General features: G+C 55.2%; 6 protein-coding genes across 6 annotated transcripts; 3 read left to right on the plus strand and 3 right to left on the minus strand.

The window, feature by feature from the left end:
* Positions 1 to 191: 191 nt before the first annotated feature.
* Positions 192 to 3,307, minus strand: CORC01_05432 (actin interacting protein 3; the record flags this gene model as incomplete). Its single annotated transcript, XM_022617075.1, has 2 exons — positions 192 to 2,999; positions 3,137 to 3,307. The coding sequence occupies 2 exons, from the start codon at positions 3,305 to 3,307 to the stop codon at positions 192 to 194; spliced, it is 2,979 nt and encodes a 992-aa protein (XP_022476300.1).
* Positions 3,308 to 5,291: 1,984 nt separating this feature from the next.
* CORC01_05433 (tetracycline resistance protein from transposon) lies at positions 5,292 to 6,618 on the minus strand (the record flags this gene model as incomplete). Its single annotated transcript, XM_022617076.1, has 2 exons — positions 5,292 to 6,505; positions 6,576 to 6,618. The coding sequence occupies 2 exons, from the start codon at positions 6,616 to 6,618 to the stop codon at positions 5,292 to 5,294; spliced, it is 1,257 nt and encodes a 418-aa protein (XP_022476301.1).
* A 1,018-nt stretch (positions 6,619 to 7,636) lies between these two features.
* On the plus strand, positions 7,637 to 8,075 carry CORC01_05434 (uncharacterized protein; the record flags this gene model as incomplete). Its single annotated transcript, XM_022617077.1, has 3 exons — positions 7,637 to 7,668; positions 7,797 to 7,911; positions 8,007 to 8,075. The coding sequence occupies 3 exons, from the start codon at positions 7,637 to 7,639 to the stop codon at positions 8,073 to 8,075; spliced, it is 216 nt and encodes a 71-aa protein (XP_022476302.1).
* A 643-nt stretch (positions 8,076 to 8,718) lies between these two features.
* Positions 8,719 to 11,346, plus strand: CORC01_05435 (Mak10 subunit; the record flags this gene model as incomplete). The annotated part of the gene is made up of 7 exons (XM_022617078.1): positions 8,719 to 8,752; positions 8,804 to 8,926; positions 8,986 to 9,053; positions 9,110 to 9,238; positions 9,288 to 9,515; positions 9,568 to 10,029; positions 10,099 to 11,346. The coding sequence occupies 7 exons, from the start codon at positions 8,719 to 8,721 to the stop codon at positions 11,344 to 11,346; spliced, it is 2,292 nt and encodes a 763-aa protein (XP_022476303.1).
* A 377-nt stretch (positions 11,347 to 11,723) lies between these two features.
* Positions 11,724 to 12,816, minus strand: CORC01_05436 (uncharacterized protein; the record flags this gene model as incomplete). Its single annotated transcript, XM_022617079.1, has 3 exons — positions 11,724 to 11,842; positions 11,902 to 12,656; positions 12,731 to 12,816. 3 exons carry the CDS (start codon positions 12,814 to 12,816, stop codon positions 11,724 to 11,726), a joined length of 960 nt encoding a protein of 319 aa, XP_022476304.1.
* Positions 12,817 to 14,257: 1,441 nt separating this feature from the next.
* On the plus strand, positions 14,258 to 18,823 carry CORC01_05437 (uncharacterized protein; the record flags this gene model as incomplete). The annotated part of the gene is made up of 1 exon (XM_022617080.1): positions 14,258 to 18,823. One exon carries the CDS (start codon positions 14,258 to 14,260, stop codon positions 18,821 to 18,823), a length of 4,566 nt encoding a protein of 1,521 aa, XP_022476305.1.
* Positions 18,824 to 18,936: the final 113 nt, after the last annotated feature.

Raw genomic sequence — 18,936 nt, forward strand, 5'->3', positions numbered from 1 at the left:
GGGGGAGACAAGGAAGGGACAACACGACCCGAACTCCTCCTATGCGAGATCTGGCTCGAGTGGCAGAGGTCTGTGGGATGCACAGAAAAAGGGGCATCAAGTAAATGATGAGAAACAAAAGTGGATGACATATCCTCCATACGGTCATGACACCATAACACATGTGAATGACCTTCATTTATCGAGCTGCTTCATGGTGCTGGTGGCGCAGCTGCTTTCTCCGGCTCGGCCGCAGCCTCCGCACCGCCGGCCGCCCCCGACTCTTCTTCCTCTTCCTCTTCTTCTTCTTCGACTTCTTCGTATTCGACCTCCTCTTCCTCCTCGCCCTCTTCTGCGACGATTCCATTCTGCCTTTCCCATACCTGCCTTCGGATCATGTCGTCCTTGACCTTCCGAGCTCTTTCCACCTCCTCGAAGCCGCCAGACTTCTTCAGCTTCCCCTCTTCGACAAAGTTTGAGAGTTCCCTCTGCAGCTCATTGCCCTTCCGGCCCTCAAGTTCCTTCTGTCTCAGCTTCTCCGCGCGCTCGATGGCTTCAAGACGGTTCTCGTGGTTAGGCTGAAGTGCCCTCACCTCGCCAAGAACACCGTCCTTGGCCGCATTCGGATCAAGACTGTTTCCAATACCGTTCAGCCCCTTGGAAAAGTTGCGAGCACTGCCAGCGCTGGCGCCTGTTCCATTGTCTTTCAACTGCTCCTTGGTGGCCTGCTCGACCAGCGCAAACGTTTCTGATGCCTTCTCCAGGTCATCCTGCAGATCAATCATGAGATCCTCCATAAGGCGGAGCTCATCACGGCCCTTGCACACATCCTCAAGCTCCTTCTCCCAGATCTTGGTCCATATGGGCTTCTCTTCCTTCATGTAATCCTCCACCTTCTTCAGCTCCTTAGAAAGCTTCGTGATATCCAGTGCGACAGTCTCCAGTTGCCTAGGCAGGGGCCGCACACCACGAAGAACCACGTCTTTGCGGAGGTCCTCGACCAAATCTTGCAGGTCGTCGACCTTATTGACAAGCCGATCGGAATCTGTGTTAAGCTGCTCGCGACCCTTGGTAACATAAGCATGACCGGTGTCGCCTTCAATGGTGGGTATCGAGGCCTTGACCACCGCCGCCTTGACGTTGCTTGCCTTGCTGCGGATGGCTGACATGGAGCCTTGGATCTCCGACTGGAAGCTGGAGTAAGCCTGCCGCATGACGGCAAGGTCACGGCGCAAAGTCTGGATCTCGGTGATGTGTCCGGCGGCAAGCTTACGGCCACCAGCAAGGCTCACGGACCTGGACCCATCAGTCGGCGCAGACACAGCCGGAGGGGTGGCGGCGAGCCGGGCCATCTCTGCAACCGCCTCTTGCTGACGTTCTGAAACTCGCTGTATGGCCAAGCCTTGATCGTCCTGGCTCTGCTTCACGTCCTGTACTATCTTCTTCAGTTGTCCGATGCCCTCATCGATATGACGTTTCACTTCATCCAGTGGCTCGACATTTAAAACCAACACGGTCCGATCCTTGATATCTGATAGATCCTCCAGTTCGTGCCTCACCCCAGATACGGGGTCTTGAATGTAAATCTCTGGAAGATCAGCGCCATTCGCGTGTGTATTCCAAGAGAACTTTTCGATGAACGCCAACTGGAGGCGTCCGATAGAGAGCTCACTGTATCCCTCAGGCAGCACAAACTTCTTGACTTTGGACTTGTATTGCAGGAACAAAGTCAGCTCTGTGGTCAATGGCGGGGACTGCTCGTGAAGGAAGCTGGCGTCGCGCTTCTTCTCCGGGGTCTTGACCCCCGGTGAAACCTTCGCTGAGTCTTTGCGCGGTGGTTCAGGCTTGCCATCATCATCGTCAGGTGACATAATCGGGAGATCATCGCTGAGGGGGCCTTTCAAGGTAGCGCTAGGTTTTGGGTACTTGTCTTCGGGCGTTTGAATCGTCGGACTTTCAGGCCTGGCTGCCAATAGTTCTGCTGCGGGCTCGTTGTTGGCACGGCTCGGTGCCGGAGAGGTGTCTAGTTGCGGCTGCTTCGATGCACGGTTTTGGCGTAGTGTCTCGCGGGTCTGCACAGCACGCAAAGACTCCCGGACTTCGCCTCGCCCACGGTTCGGTATCGGGGAATTTTGCGATGGCAACATTGGCACACCATTCATGGCACTGCCTAGGTGCTTAGATATTTGATACTGCGAATAACGCCGAGAAGCCCTCCTCTCCAGGTCACCGCCCTTCTGCAAAGCCGCAAATGCGCTTGATTGCTGCTTTGGAGGAGGCGGTGGCGGCGGGAAAGCGTCGGCGTTTACTTCTCCGGACTGCGCAGAGGGCATCGTCGCCTCGTCGCCGGGGTACGGAGGCATGACGGGGATGTTTTGCATAGTCGTGCTAGACATGGAAGACTGCTCCGAATTGACGGAACCGCGCGACTGATCTCTCGGAGGCAGGTGGCGACGACTTGGGGAGGTGTTTGCTGGGGCGGCACCGGCAGACTGGGAGGATTCCCTCTGAGCGTCTGGTCGATAGCCATTCTGAATGCCCTCCTCCAGCAGATTCGTCAAACCAGTGTTTCCGCTGCCAACCGTACTTGTGCTCGTCGTCCGCTCAGGCGCGCCACCTGAAGCCCCGCTTTCCCTGTCTCGTGGTTGTTTTTGCCGCAGCTTTTGCTGCTTGCGCTTCAGCCCATGGAGCAGGTTGATGATGATGTCTCGAATACGTGGAAGGTACTTTTCCAAGCTTTCGGTGCTCGCTTCTTGGCTCAAGGTCGACTCTAGTATGCTTCGTAGCAATTCGGGAACGTTGCCCAGGTCGGAGGTATCCACGTTAATGGCAGTGAAAGCCCGGCATGCCATGTTGAACTCGTATCCTAGTCTGACGTAGACATCGGACACCTGGCCATCGGTAGCTTGGCCACGCGACCATTGTGTAAGGGTCTCGAGAAGTTGTTTGGTTGCGACTAGCAAGTGGGTAACACTCTTCTCAATTTGCGATAGAGGCATGGCTGAGCTGCTGGTTGAATTCTGTAAAGCAAAAGTAAAATCAGTTTCTGATACCAAAACAGAGACGGCAGAGGCGCACAGGCTTGTTGTGCAGCCATCGTATGTGGTGGAAGCTCAAGTATGGCTTCTCGGTTGCTGGAATGCGTATTCGGACTCACATTTGATCTCCGCATCCCACTTGGCGGGGCGGATCGGTTCGAGGCGTTGGAAGCCCTCGGTTGCATACCGGTACCTGGTGATATCGACCGAACAGGCACATTTGGCGGCGGCCCAGGTTCGGCACCTGGGGAGCGCCTTTGCATGCGCTGGGAAGGGCCTGGCGCCTGCATCGTATCTCAGGACCGCGGGCTTCTTGTGTCTGCGAGTCCAAGATCCACCTCTTCTTTGCGCTTCCCCAAGCAGTTTCTCCGCAACAGAGTACCCAAAAAACAATAAGACCGAGTCGGTAAAAGTTGGTGGAGGTGGGTGATCGGCTCGTAATCGTTTGTTGAAGCAAAAGGGTCGACGTTCGTGCCACCGAAGGTAGAGGCAGCGAGGGCGAATTTAGCAAAGCTGCTGCCGAGATGTATGTGCGTACGTTTGGCCAATACGTCGAGCCTCCCCTCGTCCGATGCTTAGTACGACAGCGAAGAGATCGATGCGGCGGTAGGAGGTCGTCGGCTTCGGTGCGAACGAAGGGATTCTGTGGGCGAGATGGAAGCTGTAGAAGCAAGGGCTAAAAAGCGTCCCGAAGAAGCGAGCGGAAGTTCTGCGATATGGTGGCACGTTTATCGGGGACGCTGTCGATGGGCGTTGTCGTCCGTCGTCCGTATAAGATCGGGCGCGCAGCGATGTCGTAGAGAGTTTGTGATTAGTAGAGAGGCCTGAGGGAGGGAGAAATGGACAGCCCAGGATCGGTTGCAGATGCCAGAGCGCAAAGACAATGCAACGCAGGAGCAATTACGATGTGGAATTTCAGGTGAAGTATGTATGTACGAGGTACAAGTGGCAGCACGTATATGCAATGTCGAACCGTGTTCGGAAAGCGGAGAGGTCCTGGCTGTATCCGTAGCTTTTTCGGCCCAAGACCCAGAGTCCCATACTCCTACAGCCCAAGGCCCCAGAGGACCGCACACTCTGCATGCTTCTTTTCTTCAGTGCTCCTCTTCTTAACCTTGCCCTTTGGCGGCTTGCCCTGTTGGCCGTCATCCCTCCCCCAGTCAGAATAATAAAGCACCTCGTGGCACGGTACTCGTCGGGTCACCTTGAAGCGGCCCCCCCCGTCCAAGTCCGCTGCCCGTCACCTCATCCTGACAGTGGAGCGCTGACTGGGCTCCCACTGGCTCCTTCGGTGGCTTGACACCCTTGCAAGTATGAACCCAGGCCGCACGTGCCCCGTTTACCAGCCACCCGACGTGCAACTCGGAAACACCGTACCACTCAACCACTCAAGCTACCTATTTTCTGCTCTCGTCCATCCACCAATCTCACCTAGGTAGTCACCTAGAACCACCAGAACGACTACACCCCTTGAGCCCGAATTACACACAACATCATGGATGAAACATTATTGAATGTTTCAAAACATTACTAGTCTGTCATGTTTGTTCTGCCGAGCGGGGTGCACTCTCTTGAAATCAATCCTCATATCCTAGAAAGCATCTCAACTTCGCCGCGATGGACGCGCCCACCTAGTAGTAGTATGCATTAACTCGCGTGCGCAAGAAGGATGGAGAGAAGAGTACGGGCGTTGCTCCGGCTACTCCAGTGTACATTGTAGGTATCGTTGCTCATCTTCAGACGCCCTGATGGGGTAAAAGCCAACGAAGCCATGGTCAGTGCATCCAAGTTTTCCGTTCTCCTCCTGTCATTCGAGTCTACCACCGCAAGGGCGTTTTGCTCGACTTCTAAACCCTGCGAGCCGTTGTCAGAAGAAAACGAGTCAGTGTTTCAAACTTGCGTACTGACTAGGCTCTCCATGGCTTGGGCGCATTATTACATCACCAACTGCAACCGTAGGGCAACTTCAGCAGTCTATTCTACTGCAGCTCTCCATGATCAACACAACGAACCATTGGGCGCTCCCTCGAACCTGCCAACTGCGCTTATCATCATTGGCCACGTTCTTGCGCTCGACAGGGCGCTGCGCCACTTGACAAAATTGAGATCACATCCCATCCCGGCGGCACGGGTTCACCTATAAGGTACGGAAATAAAGCATGAACATGGGCTACAATCTACAAGGACCTTAACCCGACCCCAAACCTATCGTGCTTCGTTCCCACTCTGCCCAAGAAAAAAAAAACCCGGCCACACCTATCTTGGACTCTTGCCTCAAGGCGCCAGCATCCTGCGCATAAAAAAGAACGAGTGTACCATAGCGGTCGCCAACGGATGGAACACCCACGGCGTCTCGAACTTGACATGTCTCGCTATCGACGTCGCGATAGTCGTCCGCGGTGAACCGGGAGTGAACATGAAGTCGTGCATGAGCTCATCGGTCAGCCGCTGCACTTTCTCCACGCGGGGGAACATCTCCCTCTCGAAAGCCTCGATCCTCTGATCCAAAAGCTCGGGTGCACCGCCCTTGGCAACGGCACTGATGATGGCCTTGGCTAGTTTCGTTGCATCCTCGAGCGCAACGTTGACTCCCTCGCCGGCATAGGGCGTCATCAAGTGCGCTGCATCTCCAATCATGGTTACACCACGCCGATGCGACCACTTGAAGCCTACTGGCAGCATATAGAGCGACCTCGGAGTGCAGTCACCCGCAGTCCTGGCGATCGCGTCAGTAAGCTCCGGGGCCCAATCCTGATACACGACCGAGAGCGCCTTTTTGACTGCCTCGAGGTCGTTCGAATCATACCCGCAGACCTCAGGGGACGCCCAGTCCTCGCCGCCGCCTGTGCTCGACGCATATACACTCAGGCTGCCGTCGCCCATTTGTTGGATCGAAATGCGCTTGCCGTCGCTGTTGGCGAACACGCTACCTCTATTGACGAGTTTGTAAATTTCGGGAGCCGTCTCGGCCGCGTTCGGGATGCTCATGCCGTACAACTTGATTCCACTCCACAATGGCTTGACATCCGGCGCCAGGAGTTTGCGGACCTTGCTCCAAGCCCCGTCCGCACCTACGACTAGATCGAAGCCAGTAATGGTGGTGTGTTCAAAGACGAGACTGCCATCCTCCTTGACTTCTCTGAGGCGGTGTCCCCATTTGATCACGTCTTTGGGGAGAGACTCGGCAAGAATCTCACGTAACTTGGAGCGGTCAATCTCCGGGCGCTCTTGTGCAGTACTGCCGAGACCAGTTGCGGACTTGACAAACCAGGGTTTATTGTTTTTGTCGACGATGGCTAAGTACTGGCCGTCGTATCTTGCATACCTGAGGAATTCTTCGAAAAGGCCGGCTTCCTTCAGTGCGGCCAACCCGGTATTCGTGTGTAAATCCAGACTTCCACCCTCCCATCGAAAATTTGGTGAAGCTTCACTCTCAAAGACAGTTGCTTCGACCTTGGATAGATACAACAGGCGTGCTAGTAGACATCCTACAAATCTATTAGCTCGCTGACTCTGAAATCCACATGAGTGTGTAGTACGAGGCTTAAAATAGCTTACCGGCAGGCCCTGCCCCGATGATTGCTATCTTGGGATTCTGCATTATTGATCAAGCCTATCAGATAGGTGACAGTAATTCACACTTCATATAAGTAAGAGCATGGAATGACGTGCCCGAATAAGGATTTTCTGGCAAAGATGATGGGAGAAGAATACTACGATTGACAGGTCCAAAGCAATGACCCTTGACTTCAATTATCTGGTCCGACGAGGATGATGTCGTACATACCACTCAAGTGTCGCGCAAACAACATTTACGCAAGTGGAATGAAGTTCGCATGGACAAGAGCTTATTATGTACATACCGCCGGATGAGTTGTGCCGGAATGGGCTGACCGACGCCGCCAGTCTGCCATTGTATTCTCCCTTCTCGGACCAATTCAATGTAAGAAACGAGGAGAATGGAAGCGCAGCGCTCTGGCAACCTCTTCCCAGTCATCATTTGAGGAGCCGCAGAACCCAGACCATGTCGTATGTAGCTAGACGAACTGAGCGTAGTTGCTTGGATTGTACAAAGTATTTACGTAGAATCCCAGCATAATTGCTCCGGAACCCTGTTTACACGAGCTGCTGGCTAGGCAGCTTTTCTGCGAAAACCGTCCCACGTCGTAAGCAGCACCAATGACACAGAAGAGATGGCGCAGCTGAGCAGTGCAGCCTCGAGATGGCGCGAATGATGCCGATTAGCCGTCACTCGACTGCCGCGAGATCCGGCTCCAAAGAAGCTATTCTCAGTGAGAAGTCAGCAGTACCAACTGCATATCAAGTTATTGCGGCGGAGTACAACTACCACGTCCACGAGGGGATCCTGCCATCTCATCTTCCTGTATTGTGAGTGGTCCAAGCCGAATCGCTGCAAGGCCTGTAAGGCAGAGAGAAGGTGAGTGGAGACGCCGCTCAGGCGCTCACCCGTCCTCGTCGCTTGAGAGTCTTCCTGCCTGAGGCCACAGGCATCGAACTCGGAGCTTGCACTTCGGAATCCAGAAACCTTCAATTAATCACATCCCCGAGCTGCGCCCCCCCATAACCACTTTCATCATCAAAACCAAACAACCGCCAAAATGGTCTTCGCCTGGAAAGCCGCCGGTCTCACGTGAGTCAATTGACGACCCCCGAACCTTTATGTTCGTTGCAATTGGGCCCCGCGACCGAAGCTTGGAGCCACGAAACAGCGAGAGAGAGGACAAGGAAAAAGCTAACCCGGCAACCCCCGATTTCCAGCTACAACCGCTACCTCGCCGTCGCCTCGCGCGTCGTGCGCCGCAGCCTGAAGGAGGACAAGAGACTCATTGCCGAGCGTCGTGGAGAGACGGATATCCGTTTCTCCAAGTGGGAGGTGAGAATCAACTGGACGGCCCCCCGAATCCGAACTTGCGAAGTTGGAATGAGAAGCATCGACAGAAGGACTGACTTTGAAATACCGCAACGCAGAACGGCAAGCAGGGCGAGATCAAGAACCTTGCCGATGCCCCCGTCAACGCTCCTCCCCCCTCTTCGTAAACCGAATCGACATTTTTGCCGCAAAGTTAAGCACGTGTGAGAGAAGGAGGGATGGCATCTGAGGCTATCGAGGGATAGATGGGAATGATGGGGAGGGCAGTGAATGCACACGCCTCTCCGGGTACCCGCCGGCTCACTGACGGTGAGCTGCTGTATCATATCAAAATTGGCATTAAACCTATCAATCGAATGCCATGCTAGACGATAGTCGATTTTTTTTTAAAACGTGCTGAGAGTGCCAGTGATGAAATGTTGCGATGTCGGGGGGCGGGTGACGGCGCGCGCTCGACATCGGCCAGAACGGTTGAGCGTGCTTCCCAGGTTCCCTCCACTGACCCAAATTTGCCCGCCGCCGGACAAATTCGGTTGTGATCACTCCATGTTCCCGGCCCAAGTTCACTTAACTCGCAACAACACCAAAATCGCAAATCACAAATTAGGGCAAAGAGACCACTGCTATCCTTTTGTTCCCTAATGCTCATTGATGTCATTTTCGTAAGGGACCGGGGAAATCGTCGTGTTCCAAATCTACCGTCAATTTTTGGATGAGCGTATCCACGCCCAGGCCAATGCAACTGTGACCTCACTAAATCTGCACTCAACGTACTCGCTCAACAGAGCCTTATGAGGGGCAGTTGCTGATATGGCCATTCCATCCGGCTTTGGAGTGTCTGATGGTAAGAACGCAGTCCGGCAAGATTCGGCATCACCTCTCTCACAATTCAAAGACATTTCAAGGCTCTCACTCGAGCAAGAGCGTGAACCCCACCCTCCGCCGCCTCCGCCCCTGGTATCAAACAACGGCATCGTGGCGTTTGATATCACGTCAAAATTCAAGAAAGCCGCCGAAAGTAAGCTACAGAGCGCCCTGAAAACGAGTACAAGAGATTCGCTGACCATCAACTCGCAGCGCTTGCGCCTGGCGACCTGGTCAAGGATGGCTTCTTCACGTTGTTTGAGTCCGTTGGGGCTCTCGAGGTGCGTGGGCCGAGGGTTTTGACGACGGCCCAGAGTGCCTTGTTGACAGCGACCAGATCATGGACCCGAAAATGGACAGTGGTTGCTTAGAAGCGGAGGATTCGCTAGATGTGGACTATGATGTGACACGCCCTCTTCTCCCTGAGGAGGTTCTTGGCATAATCGACCAGCTGCTCTGCCATGAAGTTAGTACCGCGCTTTCGTTCCATATTCTCTTGCTGACGTGGTTTGCAGATGGCCTGGCATGTTGGGTATCCTCTCTCTCAGACCGTCCTCACAAGTGTGTACGTTGAGTCGATTCTCATGCCGAATCCTGCAACCATCGACGACGCGCACTTCATCAGAGATGCCAACGGCATGCCGCCGGCGCCGATGCATGCCGTCCTCCGAGCTTATTGCTTAGGGCTCTTAAAGACATGCGGCAATGTCAACGAAAGGATCAAGAATGAGCATTACTATGAAGTTAGCCTTTGCAGCAATTACCCAACCGATCCCTAGCTGACCGATGATCAAGGAAGAGGACTTCGTCACGAACACGTACAACAGAGTCCTTCTCGACGACTTCAGCGTAGAATCCGTACGCGATGTTCTCAAGGACGCAAGTTTTATTCTACGGCAACTGTCGGATTCAATACCCAAGGAAACTATCGACGCGCTCAACAACAGACTACTCCTCCGGTATACGTTTCTCGCAGCGATAGACCACACGCAGTACCGGACAAATCCGGATCTCATCAGAAGCCCTTGGAAAGAAGCTCTGGATTTGCTTCCGAGTATAAAGAGCACCCATGCGCTAGGCAAACTCGTCCCGGAGGCTTGTAGTGCTAAGCTGCAGCGCAAGCTCGCCAGTACGATGCCGCCGCGACCCATCGTCGAAATAAGTTTTGACGATGCCTTCGGACATCTCACGAAGATGATCAGTGACGGTTTGGAAGTCGTCGGAGTGCTCGACTACACCGATGCCATCTGCCTCCAGGTACCACCCCCCCAGAAAAACGCTGGCGTCATTTGACAAAGTCTCGTCACTGCTCACACAAATCGCTAGACATACGTCACAACTTTCCAAGCGAAGAAGCCCCAGCCCCTAATCTTCGTCCGCACCCTCCTCCAGAGCTTCCTCTTCAAGGACATGGAAGTGCTCGGCCACAAGAGCATCCGCCAGCTTCTCGACGACGACTTCGCGATTATCTCCCTCCCCAACAGCCCTCTCCTGGACCGCGCAAACGACGAGATTGAGGCCATGCTGGACCCGCGCTTCACCATCGCGAACCAGATGGAATCCTTCCGCCTGCGCGCCGCGCAGCCCTACCTAGACATCCTCCGCACCTTTTGCCAAAATAGGTGCCGCGTCCGCCGGACCCTCTGCCACATTGTCCGCGACTGGGAGAACCTGCAGTTCGACGCCGAGGACATTGACCAGGTCATCCAGCACCAGGCCGGGGAGCAGCCGCTCGTCTACCAGTCCGCCGCGGGAACCCCCGTCGAGCAGTGGTCCCTGCCGCTGTCGTCGTGGGCCTATCTGTACAAGGTCAAGCAGATGGAGTGGATCGTCCAGCTCGGCTTCGAGCTCGAGGTCTACCAGCCGGACGAGCTGGCGGGCATGTACTGGTACCTCAACTACCTCGCCAAGAACCGCCTCCAGCACGTCGAGCGCATAAAGTCCTTTGTCATCCGGAGCCTGAACCAGGCTCGCTCGGGGGCCGGCAGATCGTCGTCGCGCCTCACGCCGACCGCGGAGGCCCAGTACACCAAGTCCCTGGCCTTCCTCCGCCTCTCGCTCCTGGACGCAGCTGTGACCGAGGGCCTCGCCGACGCCCTCTGCTGCCTCTACACGGTCCTCCACCGCCTAGGTCTCGTCAAGCCCCCACCCCGACCCTACAGCACCGACGAGCTCCGCTACGAGCTGCGGATGAAGCCCTTTGCCGTCATCGGTCTCCCCGTGCTCCCAACGTTTGACGAGTTCACGACCGGGACCCTGCAGTCCAACTGCCCGAGCCGGGACCTCCTCGAGCTCGCCGACAGGGCCATCGCGGGCGCCAAGAAGGGCTTCGAGGTCATGAGCAAATTTCCAGAGGCGGAGGCTTTCTCGGTCGGATCACATGATCGCTGGGTGCCGTCGATGAAGAACGGACTCAAGTCGTGCATCGCCACGGGGCTGGCCATCTCGGTTGTCCGAAAGGCGCTAGACAAGTCGGGCGAAGGCGGGGATCTGAAGCTCAAGGCCGAGGTGCCGACTCCTGACAAGTCGTACCACGAGTGGTGGATCGTTCCGCGAATCATACCCGTTGCGTAGATCTGGGCTTTTTACACACCGTCACATGCGTAGTAGGTACGTAGTAGATCATTGATATCCTACTTTCTAAACAGAAAATTCATCGAATACACCCTTACCAATTTGCCGGGAATCATGTGACACCAAATTTCAAGTACCTCATGTTTCCAACGCTGGTCCAAACGTTTTACCCGTGTTGATATTCCCACAAAATCAATACAGTCCTGTCTGTCACGCATATGATTGCTGCATATATGCTGAGCGGCCACGCTGATATGCGCACTGGGGCCTCTCGCTTGCTTGTTCTATATATACGCTGTTCAATGCCACCAACAACTCAAAGTCAGATTATTTGAATTCGTGCAGAGGGCGAGTGAGACTTTTTTTTTTTGACGTAATTATGCGCGCTTCTTGGCGGCAAGTGTCCTGAGCTTGACAGTCTGCTCATAGAGAACATCCTTGAAGGCAAAGAGCAATGCGGCGGTCAGCACACTTTGGGTGACCTTGGGGCCAATACCTGCGAAAAAATGGTCAGCTTCCTGAAAGAACTGTCTTGGAGCAGATCCGAGGACTCACCCTTGTAAAGGCCAGCGTAGCCCTCCTCCCTAATGACCCTACTGATGGCCTGGGACATGCCCTCCTTCTTCTCGCCGTTGCCGGCGACGTGCATCTGGCTTTTGACCGTGATGTACGGGTAGGTGACCGAGGTGGCGAACAGTTTGCCAGCGGCACCGAGGAAGAAGGCAATGGTCGGGGTGACCCTCCTCTTCTTTTCGACGGTGTTCTTCATCTGCTCGAACAGGGTGTACTGCAGAATGGGGTTGATGACGAGCACCAGCGCCGGGATGACACCCGAGAAGAGCGCCAGCGGGCCCTCGTTCTTGATGAGCGCCAGCAGCGTACCGATGGTTGAGGGCGCCTTCTTGGGCTTCGCGGCTTGCGCCTCTTCGTCGCCGATGCCTGCCTCCTTGCCCTTGTTCGCGTTGCCGCCACGGGTGGTCATGCGGGTGTTGACGACCCAGATAGGGTTTGTGATAATGACGGTCGCGGAACCGGCGATGGCGCCGGCGATCATGGACTCGACGGTCGTGAGTTTCTTGCTGGCGCGGCCGGCCTTCTCGGCGGCGGCCTCGAAGGAGGCGCGGGTCCACTCATACCAGTAGTAGTAGACAAAGTTGGTGACGCTGATGCCGAACAGGGCGGACTCGAGCCCGGAGTAGAGGCCGGACACGCCCTCGCGAGCTACGATCTTCTGGACGGCCGTGAGGAATGCCGAGTCGGCACGCTTCGATTCGACTTGGGCTCGGGTAGAAAGCGTGATGAGAGGGTAGCTGCAAGATGAACACACACACGCGAATTAGAAGAGTCTCTTTGGAGATAAATCGACGGGCTTCAGTGGCCTTACGTCAAGGCCATGGAGAGGAGACCACCGCCGGCGCCGGCAAGGGCGTGGGCGACATTGTCGTTTTGAGGGAGCACTGGCTTCGACATGGTTGCTTGCGAATTGGGTTGGATGGTGGTGTGGTGTTAGGTTGGAAGTTCTTGGGAAGCTTCGATAGATGGGACGATGGTATTAGCGATTTAAGAATGATGCAGCATCCAAATGCGGGCTTTGGGGAGACGACTGGCGTAGATGGTATCGTTGCGACGGTAGGGAAAATGGCAGGAAGGTTGCTGCTGACTGGCCATATCCCATTTCAAACAAAAGCGTCCGTCCCTTTTGGGGTTCTGGGGAGCCGAGGTCAAGCAAGTTTTGAATGCCGAAGGGGGGGTCGGACGAGGAGGAGGGAGTGATGGGCGATTCCACTAAGAACCTTAACCCCAGTTATGTCATTACCTGCCGTTCTTTAGATTTCATGCACGCGATCACAGGACAAGGGGGCTGACAAAGGGGTCACATGTGATGGGCCCCAGGAGCCTAGCACCGTGGCACGGTCTGGAAGACGGGTCCCTTCGGGAGCTCGTGGGTCAGAGCTATTTCGGGGCCCGGAAAGATATGCTTCATTTGGGAAGAAAAGACGCTTTTCATGATCAAGTCTTTAATGGTGAAGCGCCCAATGAAGAAATTACATAACAGCGCAAGAATCAGAGCCATATAGTAGCATAAGGTGGCCAAGACTTCTTCGACGCTGGAGAAATTGTAGTAATTCCTGTCCGACTCCGGTGCCTCGGCACCTGTTCTGTCTTCTACCAAGTGAGGATGCAAGCCAGCCCAGCTACAACTTTGCCTACCTTATCTTAAGGTAAATACATGCGTAAGGTAAGGTAGGCAGGCCATCGTTTGGTGGATGCGGAAGTACTACCGAATATCGAAGTCGAAGAATACCCATCGCATTCGCCTGATAGACCAGGATAAAACTCTGTTCATGACAGTTCAACGTCGCTCTTTCCTTGAGATAAGGACAGGAATGACATCCACCAGCAGTTGCGAGTCTCCATTTCTTACTCATCCAAGGGCGCATTAGTTACGTCTGTTCTCGAAGACGGTGAAAGGGCCCCCTGTTGCGCCAGAATCGGGATCTGGGTGGAACCTATATGGTAAGGTAACAACGGGAGGGATCGGAACAGCGGGGGAAAGTTGTTCCCCTGTCATCGCAACTTGACGGGACCCCCCGCAAGAAGACCGAGGGGCGGCGCTAAACCAAATGTGGGACAAAGTAAACAAACCAGATTTGACAACCTAAGTGGCCAGGACCCGTCCGTCCCTCTGTGCATATTGTAACCCGCATGTACACGGCCACACCACCTCACGACGACCCTTATCCAATGCATAGAATTTGACATATTCCTATTGCTAGTTCCACGCGAAGGCCACTGAGCCTAGTTTTTCGTCGTCGTTTCTTCTTCTTTCGCACAAAGTCTATGCGACAGCCATAGCGCGCGGCTTTTTTCTTGGTTCTTTCTTTGCATTTGCATTTGCGCATTTCTCAAAATGGCGACGCCACGACCCAGAGGCGGTAGCGACGAGCTGCTTTCGTCACCAGACCCGCTCAATGACACAGTCTCCTCCGCGCTCTATCCTTCGTCGCGTCGCGTAACCCGAAGCCAGAGATCGCAACGGTTGTTCTCCCTCGGCGGTAGTAGCACTTCGCCTAGAAAGCAAATGTTCGAGCTCGAGGTTGGCGATGACCGTCAGCCTAAACGGCTACTAGTGACCGTTGAAGCCGAAGGCGACTACGAGAATGTCGGTGTCGGGAATGTTGGGCGCAGACTGTTCAACGCAGAGACACCTACTCTTAGCCGCGGCGCATACACAACAACCGTTCCTTTGGCCGGTGATAGGAAGAATACGGCCATCAAGACACCTGCGCGTAGGGGTCGACCTCCCAAATCTGCCGGCACGCCCAAGACCGGTACAGCGACGAAGAGGAGGGCCACAGCCTCTCCACGAAAGACACCAAGACAAGCCCGCAGGGTCAAGACCATTACAGATTCAGATGGCTTGGAAACCGACATAACCATTCAAGGCACACCGAGATCGACCACCCGCACCAGACGTGCCACCAGTCGTCAGCCACGCGAAGTCTCCGAAGGCCCCGCGCCTTCTTCAATACCCCCTAGCACAACCCGGCGTCGCGGTCGCCCAAAACGCGTCGAATTCTCCGACCAGCCCGTGGAAACGATCGAAGAGGATATCATTCTTGGTGGCGTGGCGCCCTCTGACGACGGACTCGCTGCGAGCATGGAAGAGATGATTGTGGACGATCCCATTCCGAGACGAGAGCTTCCCGCGAATCCGATTCCTGAGTCCGAACCAGATATTTGGATGCAAACGATGTCAGACCAAGCAACGCCACGCGCATCAACACAAGAAAACCCGATTCCCTTGAGCCCGACGCCAGCTTATATGCAAGATAAGAGCCCGACACCATCTGATCAGCTTCACTCCGAGTCCGGGAACGAACCCGAGTATAACGAATACGATTTCGCGCCGGGCGCCCCCAGCGACATCTCATCACTCATTGGCGATAACGACGGCAATGACGAACTTCGCGATCAGGATACTGTTGCCCAAGGCGAGGATTTCAGTATGATTTTCGCAAACTCAATTCCCTCCATGAGAGGCCACATGAGCATGCACGATCTTCGCTCTGAAGATGTTGGCGAGGAGACTGGTTTGATCATCAACCAAACGCTTGAGTCTTTAAGGCAAAGCGGGGCACTACACGTGGAAGACGATGAGGATGAGATCGATAGCATCCCCGCCGAGCAGCTGTCACCGGCGCAAAACCCTCCTGCTGAAGAGAAATTCCAGTTGCAACAAGAGACAGAAGTGCATATGGATTCCATTGTGGAAACAAATGCTACAGAAACCGAATCTCCCGTCGCTCTTCCGTCGCTCCCTCATCCGGCTCTCCCCCCTCCGTCTCTCGCAGCCAAGGAGACGTCGCCGAGCAGACGTTACCAGTCGCCGGGCCGAGCTAGAAGCAGCCCTCGACGCAAATCTATTCCGCTTGGGAGGCAGCTTTTGGAGTCTAAAGCCAAGCAGATGGAGATGGAGAACTCAAAGCTGGAGGATTCTAGAGTAGACACCTCGCACGTAGATAACTCATTCTCCAGCGTACCGTCAAGAATCTTGGCTGCGGCGACACCCGGCGCTAAGAGCATCAGGCGGAGCTCGATGGCGACTGGGGAAACGTCTGCGATTTATGAAGAAGACTTCTCTGAGATCCCAGAAGCTTATCTGGAAGCCGCCACGCCTGGAAGGCCGAAGCTGCCAGAGTTCGACGAATCTGAGGTGCAGAATGAAATCGAGCACGAGGCCAACATCACCAGCGCACAGGAAGAGACCTTGTTGGATGAGGCTCAGGAAGAAATACTGATGGATGAGGAATCGCGCGAAGTTCGTGCAGATGGGGAAGATGAGGGAGAAGATGCAGAAGTAGAGGCGGAAGAGACAGAGGAAGAAGCTCGTAAGAGTTCACCCAAGTCCGCAGCTCCATCTATTGCGAGTGTTTCTTACACTCGATCAGACTCGGCACGAATGCCGACACCAGACGATACGCCCTCACCCGCCGATGTCCCCGTTCCTCAATCAGACGCCAAGACTATCGAAGCAGCTCAAAGTTCGCCAACTGCTGCGTATTCTCAGTTGCCCGAGGAATTGAGCTCTGACCTTCCCGTACCAAATCTGGCGGCTGGTCTTCCTGCGGCCTCCAACGAGTATATCACGCCCGTTGCCCCTGTCTCGTCTCCTATCCCATCTCCAGATATCAACCTCTTGGCGCCTCGTGCGGCATCACCCGAGAACGGAGCTCGCCCCACGCTATCTCCTATCGTGAGGGCTGGACGAGCTCTACAGAGTGTCACCTCCGATGCCTCATCGCCTCCCCGCCAGAACTCTCTCGGCAGTCCCTTTAGACCTACCACGAGCAGTAGTCAGCCTCAGTCTGCTGCCAAATCGACTCGGAGCTGGACGCAGCCGTTGTCTACCTTGATCCAGGCCGGAGCTCAGTTCTTTGGTTCCCCGACTCGCGTCGTAGCACAGCCTCAGTCTGAACCTCCAGCGCCGCAGTTATCTGGTCAGCCGTTTGATGATCCTTTCGGTCCCGAGAATGAACACACTGGCCAGCCTAGCTTCATGGAGGCTCTGAGTAAGAGTATGCGTATCTCTCCTTCCAAACAACCTGAAGTCTCATTCTCAATGTCGGGGTCTCTACACGTTGTCCCAGGCGATGAGGCTGATGAGATGAGCTGGATGGAAGAAGCTCCTGCTCCACGGGAGCAACCTTTCACTCAGTCGCGCTCGTTTCATGCTAGCACAAATACGGCTGCTTCTGGATCTATGCGCAATCGGCGACAGAGTTTTGAGATTAGCCTCGTTGGCCCAGATGGTGCCGAAGAGACTGAAGTCGAAGAAGAACAGCCTGGAGCAGAAGAAGGGGAGGAGGATGATGACATATGGGCAGTAGAGGCATCGCGACCAGCTTCGAACTCGAGCCGCCAACGGTCTTTTGTCAAGCAGCCAGCATCTTCTATTCCAGCGAGGCGCGCAGCTCTTCCCAGTCCCTGGCAGAAACCTGCTGAAGCGTCCCCAAAGCAGACGATCTTCACGCCGGCGGCGTCACGTAACCAGAAGTCAGACTTCGCCGACGGCGAGTTGGAGGATTTCTCCATGCTCTCTCAACAGCAGAGCCGCAAGAAGCAGATTCCCCAAAAGGCTTTTGAAGTTGCCCAGAGGTCTTCCGCCAAGAAGGATCTGGCTGCTTTCTTCTCTTCTCCTAATCTCCTGCCTGGAGCACAGGGTGTTCAGGAAATCTTAGACAAGAAGCGACTCAATCTCAAAGATGCTGCACAACGCCCGGAGCGGGCTGATGCGGGCCTCGAGACGAATTCCATGTTTCCGTCTGTCCCCCAGAAGGCTTTCGCCCCTTCTGCCAGCGGTCGTTCGGACCTCTTCTCACCCGCTAAGCCTTCGGCGACCAAATCCATTGCTGACACAAACGATCACTCGGATCCTTTTTCGGCTGCTAAGCCTTCTTCTGCTACTGCGAAGTCAGTCATGGACACCCGTCGTGAGCTATTTGCGTCCACAAACCCTCGGAGCAGTGTGAGGCACCGGTCTGAGATCCCAGACTCCCAGCCCAACATGTCGGACGAGGTGTCTTTCCCCTCTGTGCCCCAGAAGAAGAATTTCACGCCAAACGTGGGCCAAAAGACCCAGAACCTCTTTAGCAAGGTCTCGGCGCCGGTGCCCTCACTGACTCCGGTGCGGATGCAGCTCTCGCGCGCCGATATCCAGAAGTGGCAAGAGAGTAGTGCCTCTGCCATTGCGGAAAGCTCGCCCGAGTCGGAGCGCCGTGTCCTCCGGCCCTTGCCCGACAGGAATATGTCGCCGACTAAGTCGTGCCTGCGGTCCCCGCTCAAGCCCCGCACGCCGGGCAGGGTCGTTGAGTTCACCAGCAGCGTCCTCTCGCCGCTCGCTCAGGCCCAGGTCCGCGCCGAACGGCGCCTGTCTGCCAGCTCCAACGGTAGTGCCTCAGCTGCCCAGCAGCAGCAGCAGCAACAACAACGCATCGCCGCCATCATGGAGGCAGAGGACAAGGAAATTGGAGCCGCCGCCGTCACAGCCGTCGTAGACGACGACCAGGAGATGAATGAGGATATGGACATCTCCATGACCGACGCGCCAGGGATGAATGAAATGCAAAAGTCGGTCGAAGAAGAACCTCCGCGTCTGTCGCAGACGATGTGGTCGCGCGACCACTGGCTGCTCCTGGATGACATTATCCAGCTGCGCCGCGAGGGTCCCTTTGACTTTGAGTTTCCGGATGATTTCACGAGCAAGTCTAGCTGGCTCCTGGGCCGGTCTGTCAACTCGCACGGTGCCAGCCTGAAGTTGGAGCAGTGGCACCTCGATGTCGTTGATGCCTTCCAGGCCGAGGTGGGCGTGTGGGACGAGGAGGTGCTCGCCAAGAGGGTGTTTTCGCTGATCGTCGGGGAGCAGCTCCGCAAGCAGGGCAAGGCTCCCGAGGCCCCTTCGGTCAGGTTTTTGTAAATGGCTTAAATCATGAGGGTGATTGATGTGCATACTCGGCGTTGTTGGGGTTCTGTTTGCACTACCACAGGACCTATGATTTTCATGACAGTCTCATGCTCAATGAGTGTACA

Source organism: Colletotrichum orchidophilum, assembly GCF_001831195.1.
Source record: "Colletotrichum orchidophilum strain IMI 309357 chromosome Unknown Scaffold_38.1, whole genome shotgun sequence".
In the NCBI taxonomy this organism is placed as follows: domain Eukaryota; kingdom Fungi; phylum Ascomycota; class Sordariomycetes; order Glomerellales; family Glomerellaceae; genus Colletotrichum; species Colletotrichum orchidophilum.